General features: G+C 39.6%; 1 protein-coding gene across 1 annotated transcript; it reads right to left on the reverse strand.

Annotated features, from left to right (window-relative positions):
* Positions 1-744: 744 nt before the first annotated feature.
* On the reverse strand, positions 745-10,086 carry LOC115429755 (high affinity choline transporter 1-like). Its single transcript, XM_030149459.1, has 9 exons — positions 9,772-10,086; positions 7,837-8,029; positions 7,587-7,700; positions 6,789-6,944; positions 3,522-3,670; positions 3,137-3,280; positions 2,783-2,936; positions 2,238-2,455; positions 745-1,446 (listed from the first exon to the last, which is right to left on the reverse strand). The coding sequence occupies exons 2-9, from the start codon at positions 8,018-8,020 to the stop codon at positions 919-921; spliced, it is 1,647 nt and encodes a 548-aa protein (XP_030005319.1). The 5' UTR covers positions 8,021-8,029; positions 9,772-10,086; the 3' UTR covers positions 745-918.
* Between the last annotated feature and the right edge of the window lie 1,737 nt (positions 10,087-11,823).

The following is an 11,823-nucleotide window of genomic DNA, read 5'->3' on the forward strand; positions in this document are numbered from 1 at the left end:
TTTTTCCAAGGCGACTTACAGGGAAAAACCAATTAAATCACTCAATCAATCAAATTTTATTTATATAGCGCCAGATCGCAACAAAAGAGTTATCTCATGACACTTTATATATAGAGTTGGTCAAAACCAGACTCTAAGCCAATTTACAGAAACCCGACAGAATGTTCCTCCCCACTGGTTCACCTGGTAGTGTTCTGACCACATAGGCTCAGGTCTTACTGCTGAGGCCCAGGTTCAGTTTTGTTTGGATATACTGCATGTCCTTTTCATACACTTAATCCCCACAGCTCCTGTCTCAATCTCCACTGACTGTTGATACGACAGGCAAGAAAAGCCCAAAAACAACTCATTAACAATAAAATTAAAAGAGAAAATGTTACAATTCGCAATTCAGTTATCATCGTTACAAAGCAGTATGAGCCATTTGAATTTTATATTTGTCAGAAGACAATAATCCAGCACCTGTGACACACCCAGATGCACAAAAGAGGAAAGTAATCATCAGTGTACAGCATAAAGGAACAGCTGGGTGACCCTAAACATGCAAACATATAAAGTATAGACTGGATCAATGATGATTAAGTCAGTTTTATTAATAAAATTATCAAATGCATAAAACAGATCATTCAGATGTGTTGATGACTTTTAACACTTATTTGAGCCAATAACTGATATATTCTGAAAAACATTACTGCACACATGAGCAGAATCCTACTTTACTCTCTCCTGTCTTCCACTATAGTGGACATGTGTTTCACATTTGGAAATATCTGGAACCTGACAGGTCAACAATGATGTAACTTTTGTTGGCTTCATTTTCAAAAACATGTGAAAAGTGTAATATAGACCATACAGAGGGATTCACTACATACATCCTGGTTGAAAACAATGTCCATATTCTACACAAATACATCTTACTTACTGTGGGATTGTAGGATTAAATTGCTCCTCATCTTTATTCAGTGCTTCATTTTCTTCCACATTTTTCTGGTTCAGTCCCAGGTCATGCATTTCATTCATTTCTGCATCATTTGTCAGTAATTTCTTCCCCTTCAACCTGATAGACATTTGTGATACCAGTAAAATAACAACAAATGTGAGGAGCATGATGGCAGTGCGGAATGGAAACAGACGATATCTGTGTCCATCCTCCTGGATCCTGTCCCATGGCAGAGGCAGCACATCTGGAAGGCCCACCATGGGCTCCCCAACCAAACCTCTCAGTAGTAGTGAAAACACAAACCCACAACAGGCTCCATAGACGTTAACCCACTGGGATAAGTAGAGGATGCATATCACCTGAGGAGTCATCATTGAGTACAACACATCTGAACTGATGATCCAAAAAAGGGCAACAGAGGACGTTGTCAGAGCTAGACATGCCCCGATCACACCACACAGGAGGACTGATACTTTAACCACCACAAGGACACTCTTCTCTGATGCCTAAAAGAAAAGGAGATAGTTTTATCGACCTACTCTTGACTCATTATAAGTGTTTGACTAAAATGAGCCCAGGACCTGAATAATGTAAAAAGTAAAATTATGAATTTCTAAAACAGCAGAAAACTGGAAAACACACCATTAAAATGTAAATACAATGACTCACAGTCATATTAATTTATACATTAAGATACATCCTGCTCTTTTTCAAAACAAACCAAGACTGACCTGAAGTGCTGATGTCCAGCCAGAAATATAAAAAAGAATACTATAAAATATTCAATAGCTTCATTCTGGTATAATGTTTTGTCACCAAACGTACTTCTTGAAAGACCAACTACCTCTAAGTTGCAACTACAGACTTAAAATGGCAGGATTTTACAAACACATACATTTTTTATGTGATGATTTCTTTCTGGGGGTATTTTGTCATTTTAGTACCACAAAACAAATGATCCTTTACGCAGTTTTATGAAGGCACTGCTGTTGACTCATTTGAAGACAGAGGTTTTATCTCTGTTGTTGAATTATAATAGTATGACCTCATCCTGCATTGAATCACATCGTACCTCTACCTTACTGAGGCTGGAAAAGGTGCATTGTTTTTGTTTGGCAATGTTTAGTTGATTACATGTTGTATTGTTTCATTTCATTGCTTTTATTACTTCCATCTTAATTTTTTCATTCCAGATGGGTTTTTTGTTCCAGATGTGGATCTGTGAAAACCAAGTGTACAAATTTACCCTTTTTTTTTTTTTTTTTCTAAATCAAGCCATAGAGTCTTCTGTACCTACCTGTCTGCAGATGATATTCTTGTAGATATTTCGGGCCAGTTGGGAGGCAGCAGACAGAAGAGCAGAGTCAACTGATGACATTACTGCTGCAGCAAGTGCTCCCATACCGATCAGAGAAGCATAGAATGGACAGAGATGCTGAAGGGCAATTGGCAAGATCATACCAGCTTTACCCTGTTCATAAGGGCTGGGTGACCCAAAGGTGGTCTGGTTCCAGTCTGAAACAAAATACATCAAGTAGATATAATGAAAACATTTACATGTACTGCAGGATTACATATGATTATAATTTACGGATTTTATTTGATTGATTAGAGTATGACTGATTTGAATATAATTACCCCAAGCATGTTTTTCTGAATGGCAAGTTTCCATTATTGAAACTGCATGGTTTTGAGCAGACATTGCAGCATCTAAGCAAATGTCCTGATTATCGTCAGTAATTAATTTTCCAAGCTGCTTAGTATTTGCGCGTCATGGGGTGTGTTTTTTTGACATGTTGAACACCAATAGCTAAGACAGTCAGAAAAAAACTAAAACATTACAGGTGGATGCAGATACAGCTCCAATAATGATTGATGGGATGCCAAGGATAGGACATAAGACTGCTCCAATGTAACAGGTGATCTTAGCCTGGGTGTCTGTGGCTGCAGACAGTACTCGCTGGTAGAAAGCCTGATAGCAAACCCCTCCAATGCCCTAGAAGAGAAATAAAGATGTATTGAGCATGAATCTACAATGTCTTATATACCACATTGACATTTTTGTTTCATCTAACTCCATTTAATTCAAGGGGATGTTACGTCTTAATAGTATTGTTGATGAGATTTACTACCAAAATTAGTAAAATTGCTTTCTTGCAATCTGTAATTGTACAGAAGTGATTAGGTATCAGTTACCAGCAGCAGCAAGTTATCTATCCAGTAAGCTGCATCCTCCAACTCCAATTTTCCAACCCATGGGTCCTGGTACAGTTTATTCACTGCAGCAGCAGTGATGTTAGCAGCAGAGGGACTTGTCAGAATAAAAGGCACACATATCCACTGAAATAAGAAGAAATAAGGGTTAGAGATTTACAAATGTAGTTGTCCTGTTCAGCTCTATGGACAAATAACACTAACAGGGACTAAACAGATTGTAAAGAACTATTTAGATGTGTTGCATACTGCATGAACCACAGGACTGATGAAGACCAAAGAATTCCATTTCCTAGAAAGCCATGTTACAATCAGATAAAACTTGTTTTAAAATACTTTGTACTGATGTAAAATATTATGATCATACCAATCCAAGAAACATGAAGATCAGCTGGATCACATCAGTGTAGGCCACAGAATACAGGCCTCCCAATACAGTGTAAAGGATGGCAACAGCAGCAGAGATGCACACAGCCACTGAGGAGGGGATATCCATGACCACAGCCACTGTTCCTCCTGATTCCAAAAACATTCAGAGTCAGTACAATAGTGAATGACACCAATGCTTTGGCTTTATTAGGGTTGGTGCCAGAATACACCGGAGCTACATCCTGATGTGATTAGCTGTTTTACTATTAGCTGCTAGTGCTAATGCTCTGATCAACTGTCATGAGACAATTGAAGAACACACACAGAAGAACAAACCACACATCAGATCCAGTAAACTGTGCACATAGTCAGTCATTGCACAAGTACATGCTGCCTGTTTACTGACATGAACTGAATTGAAGTAAATGTCCTGATCAATGTTCTACTCCTAGTTACCAGTGTTACTACGTATATTTTCCATGTGCAAAGACCTAGGTGCTGCTAACAAACATGATAGATGTTTATCAAATGCAAATGCAGAACACCTTTCATTGCAGAAAGATGTGCTTCATCTGTTCTGATGTGAGGTTTGCTGTTTTTCCATATTGATCAGTGACATGCAGTCAGTCATCATGAAAAACCCCCAAAAGATTAAATAAAATAGATGTCGATATTTGTCAGCTGATCTGTACTATAAACGTATTTTCTGTGTGATTCCAACAATTTTTTAAAAATTATTTTCAGTTCAAAATTGTGGAATTTCTGCATTTCCCATTCAAAACAAGAAACAGACACATGGTGGATCACATAATCCCTCTCAAACTGTGCCAGCATCCCATGTAATTAAGAGTGTTGCCATCTATGTACATCACCAAAATGGTTTAAACACTCTGATTATATGCCCTGACTTTCCATAGTCTGGATATTTTAAATGCATGTGTGTAACTTGTTCAGTCAAGCAAATCAATCATAAAAACGCATAAAAAAAAGCCAGTCCTTCTGCCTCATGGCAGAGGATGCTCCTGAGCACACAGATTCTTGCTACTGCACGACCTACAATGTTATTCTATAGTTACAATTAACAAGTCAAGTGCAGCAATTTGTTTATTTTTTCTTTTTCACCCCACCTTAATCCCAAAATGGAAGATTACATATCCAACATAATTTGATTGAAAATAAATTTCTTACCTTAAATGAAAAAAGCATCACATATGTATGTGTAAATAATGCTGATATGAGATATGAAACATAACCTGCTAACTGTTGCCAATCAAATGGGTTATATATTTGTAGAGCTGATTTATCAGCCTCTCCAGACATGAACCTCACCGCATGTCACAGATTTGAATTAGTCTTCCATAACTAGATCTGTGGTTGGGTTTTAAAACCGGAACGTGGAGATAGCTGAGTTAAAGTGGAACTCTATTTTTGTAGCATTTTTCCTCTGTGGAGTTCCCCCTATAATTTCTAAGTACATATTCACTGTTGTAATACCTACGCTTAACCCCCCCAGCCATGTGCACTTCTTTTCAATGACGCTAGAGACAAGAAGGCAAATGTAGTGATCAAAGACGCTGCTGGAGCGGACCGGGAAACTTTAGCTGGACACTGAAGTTTCGGACATTTGTTTTCACTTCACGGAGGAGGTCATGGATCCAGAGCTGCGGTGGGGGGTGGGGGGGGGGTGGACAGGAACCCCTTTCCATCCAAGCGCACAGGTCACACTGACCTGTCTGTGGGTGCAGGGACCGGTGGTCTGAGGCTCCTGCTGCAGCCGCTAGCACCGCACTGCTAACATTAGCTGCACAGCTTAAGAGCTAACAGGCTAACAAGCACGAGCAGCTCCCATCATTCACCGTGTCCCAACCCATTAGCGATTAGTGCACTGTCATCCCAGAGCTAACCTTTAAAACAGAGGGCCGGTATCCTGCATGTTTAAGGTATTTTCCTCTTCCATCACACCTGGAAGCCTTTACATCATTATCGGTCTTCTGCAGAGCTGGATGATGGGCTGATGATTAATTGAACCAGGTGTGTTTGGAAGAAGGAAATACCTAAAACATGCAGGATACTGGCCCTCGAGGACAGGAGTTTGACACCTGTGCTTCATAACAACAACAATCATCTAGATCGGGGTCACTAACCCTGGTCCTCAACAGCGACTATCCTGCATGTTTTAGATGTATCCCTCTTCCAACACACCTGATTCAAATGATAAGCCTATCTTCAAGCTCTGCAGAAGTCTGAGAATGACCAACAGGTGTGCTGGAAGAGGGAAACATCTAAAACATGCAAGATAGTAGTTCTCGAGGACCAGGGTTGGTGACCCCTGATATAGATTCTAGACCTTCACCTGGACAGGAGACAAATATCATACGACACCAGGTAAGATTGAACATCAAGGCTAGTTGTTATGCCAATTGCTATTCAGATGAAACAAATTAGACATGGGTCATATAATGAATCACATACATATCACAAAAACTAGATTCAACTGACAAAATTCTGTAGCTAGTAATAAAAAGGCATTTCTGAGGAGAAAAAAGGGCAATGTAGTTAAGAAAACAAACATACACCTATGTGACACTAGCGATTACTAGTGAGTACGCTAACACCTCTGCTAGCCAACAAGCATCCGGGCATTGTTCATAAAATGAGTTCATAAACGAGTAAACACTGTTAAAACCAGTAGCATCATCAAGAGCACAAATCCACTGAAACTCATAGACTATAGAGAATTTATTTCAGTGATACTTACAAGTGCATCAGCAACAATGCCAAGTCTGCGGCTCTCTCCATTCTGCTAAACCAAGGCAAACTGTTACCTTGTTCCTGATTTGGTCACTCATTCTTTTCTTATTCTTTCATCCTCTAACAATGGCCACCTCTTCCTTTTCTCTGCCACGGTAAACGCCTGTGAAATGAAGGCGATCTGGCTTGTGTTTATAGCTAGCCAGCTGTACCTGGCTGGGGGGGTGTTTGTGACGTAGTGCGGTAAACTGATGTTTCTCACAAGAGACAAGATCAAGGCCACCGGGATGTGGCAGAGAAGTTGCAAGTGGCATATTAGGCCCTAGAGACCCTAGTGAGAAGGTGGAGGGCTTCCATTCTCCCCCTAACAAGCCATTTAACCATCACAATTACTCTGAAGCTATTTAATTAAGGCTAAAATGTTACATTGTTCTGCTTTAAGAAGAATGCCCTTCCTGTTAGCAAAATTAAATTTCCATTTTTGAGAGCAACTTACTCTTTATTTATGACTCACCCAATGCAGCAAGAACACCAGCTGTCCAAAAGATATCTGACAGTATAACAGGAATGAACAGTACAGCAGCTACAGTGTTGCCATATTTCTCTTGAAAAGGATCCATAAGAGTGACATATTTCTTCGACCGCATCGGTATGGTGAAGAACATTCCACCTGAAATCACAGAAACGCTTTTAAATTGTAAATATCTAAGTTTTGAAACACTTAAATCTATTCACAATTTCTTTTATATCACTGATGAGTGCCTTCAGTGTTACAGACAATAAATATGGCAGTATTTTGATTAAAGGTTTAAGTGCTTTTCTTGTAGTTATGGTATAGGTAGTTCCATGTCTTCATTCTGATTGGCCGTATTAAAATGCTGTTCATTCATTCAAATTTAGAATGTTTTGTTGTGAATTTAGATTTTCCAGGTTGGCTTTGGACAAGTGCTGGAAAGACATGGATAGGATAAATTTATTCATTCATTAGTCGCTTAGGATGAGCCGCTTAATCCTTTAGAGAGCTTGTCACTGGTTACTGGTCCCTGTCCCAGCAACAGTGGTGTACACCCTGGACATGTCACCAGTTCATCACAGGGCTGAGGTGAGCAACCATTCACCCTCACATTCACACCTATGGGCATTTCAGATTGACCAATTAAGCTATTAGTGCATGTCTTTTGATGGTGGGGGGAAGCTGGAGTACTCAGAGCAAAGCCGTGCAAACACAGGGAGAAAATGAAAACTCCACACAGGAGGGCCTCTTTGGGCCTATTGTCTACTACACTAAATCCATTTCACCAAACACACTCACCTAAAATTAGGTTTAGGGAACAGGCAATGGGTCCCACAGCCCACACCAGCCCTTTTGTAGGGTCATAGACCATTTCAGCAGTACCCAGAATGTAGCCCCCTCCAACCCAAGTGGCTGAAAAAAGAAAAACTATACTGTAGAGATATTAAATACATTTATACCATGGTCACAGAAAAAAAAATCCACAGCCATATTAGCTAGTAATGTTTTTATTCCACCACTTTTTTGTGGATGATGGGGGATGTTTTACCTGTCATAGTAAAGATGCTGACCAAAATGTTCAGGTTTCGTCCTCCAACCATTGCAACTTCACTGCGACTCTCAGTGCATTTCTTCTCCTCCCGTTTGGCTTTCCTAGACGCCCAAATGCCTGTACCCAGTACAGTGATGTAAAACACTCCTATGGACAGGAGCCCAGGCCAGTTTACTGCCATCTTTAGTATCTGCAGAGACAGGATCCAAACAAAATGACTTCAAGGCTCCTAAAAGGGCATTACTCAGTGTAATTTTGGTGTAAATGAGGTAAAGAAGTTTCAGCCTCTGACTCTTGGTTCCCTTCCATTACACTGTTTCCCCACTCACTGCATGATCCTGAAAATTGCAGGTGTAGATGTGTGACAGGAGTAGTTCAGGGATTTATGACAGAGTCACAAGACCCTTCTACATCTACAGCCAGATGTTTAATCCTCCATGTAATAAACATAATAAACCTCAGTGTTCTGTGGTACGCAGTCATCAAGTAAAATACAAAGACATCTGTACTGAGGTACAGACTAGATCTGACAGCTGTGAGACGTGAGGATTGAAGGCAGGTTTAGTGAATTAGAAAATAACAGAAGCTTTCTTTATCAGTGAATTGAGCTGTTTTCACCTAAAAAAAATTGCTTTTTTAAAAAAATTAATTTTTTACATATTTGCAGAATTTCATGCAGATTATCATGATCATTGATTCATCACAACTGCATCATATGATTCTGTATATATTTACAGAACATGTTTTATCGTGCTTCTGTTGTTATCCATCACCTGGATGTGAATGTAGAAATGATGAAGCAGTCAGTCTCTGCAGACCTTCTCTGACACCTCCTCTTAGTTTAGTTTTATATAATATTAGCTTTACTTCCCTTCATATCAATGGTTTTTTTTAGTACATTTATTAATGCATTTTTTTAACTTTACCTTTGTCTTACCATTATATCCTTCTCTCATCATACCTTTGCACCTCCAGACCTGATGAAGTCATTTACCGTCTCACATTGTGTTTCATTCAGATTATCCCAGTATTTTCTGCATAATAACAGGGGGTTAAGCATACATATGGCTGGATTATGCAAAGTCCCAAAGTGTTAGTTTATACACTGTAACTAGTACCTGAAACCAAACACCAACTCTCCACATTTCTTCCCTCTATTTTTTTAAATTAATTTTTTTTTTTTTTTATGTTTGTGGTGTAAACCATATATTTAAACATATTCATGCACCGGTGTATGAATGTGTATGAATGCTTGGCGGTGATCAGAGACACTGCTGGTACAAATTGGTAGTCAACAATTTACTTTAAAAACCCAGTCAATATCACTCCATCACATTCTCTGCCATTGTGTCCTTCGGCAAGACACTTCTCACCCACCTTTCTTCCAGTGTTGTGAATTCAGTGTAAAGCACTGAGTGCCTTGGAAAGCACTCGTATAAATCAAATCAATCTTAAATCTATTCTAGTTTGTCTACTGCTGACTTCTATATTGTTTTGCATTTGAATTTACATTAAAAACCCCGTGAAAATCTCAAACAAAGCAACATCTTTTACAAAACTGAGATGCAGCACTGTGTCAGTTGCTTTCAGTTAGCAATGATAGGTTTATTTACAGAATTTTCATGCCCACACAAAACAAAAGCTTCACAGAAAACTTATTGTAGCTGCTAAATGTTATGCAATGTTGGTGGACACAAATATAATGTATTACATAATATCGTTATGCACATTTACAAGCTAACCAAATGTTGCAATATACAATTAGTCCTGTGTTTCATGATAGAGCAATAGTTCAGAAGAAGCTGCTGCGGTAATGTGTATAATGCAAAAAGCAACACATCATACTTTGAGAATGTTTTCCTTTCCTTATGATGTTTAATACAATGTGAGCATTAGAACCCCAAGTTAAATGTCGTATTGATCAGTACTTACATGTGAAGATCACTTAAATCAACAGAACAGACAACTCTGAACTTCAGCTTGATGTGTCAGACAATCCCACTCCTGAAACATATATCAAGTTTCAACAAGCATTGATTTTGTGCATACGTATTAATGATCTCTGGCTTGGGAACACCCTAGAATCTCCCCAGAGGAGCTAGAGGAGGTGGCTGCGGAGAGGGAAGTATGGGCTTCTTTGCTTAAGCTGATGTCCCCACAACCCAAATCCAAATAAGTGGAAGAAGATGGATGGTAAACTAAAGAGAGATGCTATGGCACAAATGCCCCCTTAAACAGTTATTCCACTTTTTTGTGCTGTAACCTGTTTTTCAGCACTTTTTACCCTCATTCACACTGGCCGAAGGGTATTGTCATCAGTTCGTCGTCCGTCTGTCAGCATGTGCAAAAACTTTGGTGTGCACTGAAAAATCAGGCCACTGGGTGGCAGTAGTGCGACTGATAAGTCAGACCAAGGGTTTTCAAGTGCTTGCACATTATGTTTATCCATGAGCAGGTGACCAAGGAGACTGAGGAATACTCAGAGGACTCTGTGGATGGACTATGCAGGAAATATTTATGAGAGTAAGCTAGTGAAAACACTGATGAATCCAGTTCTGAATGCATTTCCTGTTGAACAGAGTTTAAATACTGTAAATACCATAACCACTGGTCCACAAAAGGGGATGGAGTCAGTGTGTCTCTCCATACTTGATTGTGTAAATATATCTATAAACTGATTGTACACTTACCCTAGGTAAAGCATAGCTTATAGCTTATAAGCATATGCACATTCCTAAAGACTGCAGAATGACATATTTTCGGTGAAACATCTAACTGCCAAACTTGGTTTAGAGGCTTTCTACCAGTGGCGATTTCTCACAGACTGCAAGGGAAGCCCGGCTTCCCCTAAAATTCCGAAAATTAAATGGTTAAATATGTTCGGTTGTGTTGACATTTTATAAACTACAAATGTGTTAGAACACGTTCATCTCAAAGATGAATTCGTTCAGAATCAGCTTTATCACAAATCAACGGACGAGAGGTTGTTCATTTCTCCTCCATTCCCGTGTCTCTGTTTTCTCATCCATCTCTGCTCAGTGCATTTGTCCGTAGACTGTGGGCGTCTGTGGGCTTCAATGGGACTGAGTGGAACAGTTTTTTCATTGCGTCAAAACTGGACGGTAATTGGATAAATACCACGATGTTGTCCCGCCCCCGGACGCCGGGAGTTTCTGGGGGTGAATGGGGCTGTGGGCGGAGCTCGACCAGGCTGGACGCCAGAATCCCACGTACTGATTGGAGGATCAGTCGAAAGGCTGAATCCCGTTTGATTGACAGCTGTTTTCAGGTCCGCTCCTTCACTGACACAGTTCAGTTTAATACCGTCGCACATTCTGCTGTGAAATCAGAGAGAGAAACCACTACGAAATTACTCGGTCATTTCTTGCACCGTAAATAAAACACACTCATTGTACTTCCTTGCTTCAATTTAACATAATTTCAACGTTTTCTTGTTTCAGTTACATAATTTAATCATTTCTTGTTCGAGTTTAATATCGTTTTGTAGATAGTTAAATCAATCAAACTGTCGGCTAGGTCGGAGTGAAAGGAGCATCTGTAGTTTAAAAAGGCTGAAGTCTTACACCCACAACACAATGGGCCAAGGCAATCTAAGCAGCCTAGCTCTGCTGGACATTGAGAGGACACTGGTCCAGTCCCTGGGAAAGACGCCGACTTGGTACAATAATAATAATAATAATAATAATAATGATAATGATGATAATGATGATGATGATAATAATAATAATGGTCACTGACCATTTTCTTAAAAAGGAACGGAGGGCCGAATATATGTTTAAATAACTTGACAATTTTTTTTAATGTAAGCCGACAATGAGCTTCCCCTGTCTGAAAGACGAGCAGCCGCCACTGCTTTCTACTCACTGTTATTGTGACCTATGGTTTAATCTCACACAACAGAATGGCACAGGCCTAACTTTATATAAAAGTACCATGGAGGAAACCTTGTCTGCTCCAGGCTCT

Source organism: Sphaeramia orbicularis, chromosome 12 (genome assembly GCF_902148855.1).
Source record: "Sphaeramia orbicularis chromosome 12, fSphaOr1.1, whole genome shotgun sequence".
NCBI classification, from domain to species: domain Eukaryota; kingdom Metazoa; phylum Chordata; class Actinopteri; order Kurtiformes; family Apogonidae; genus Sphaeramia; species Sphaeramia orbicularis.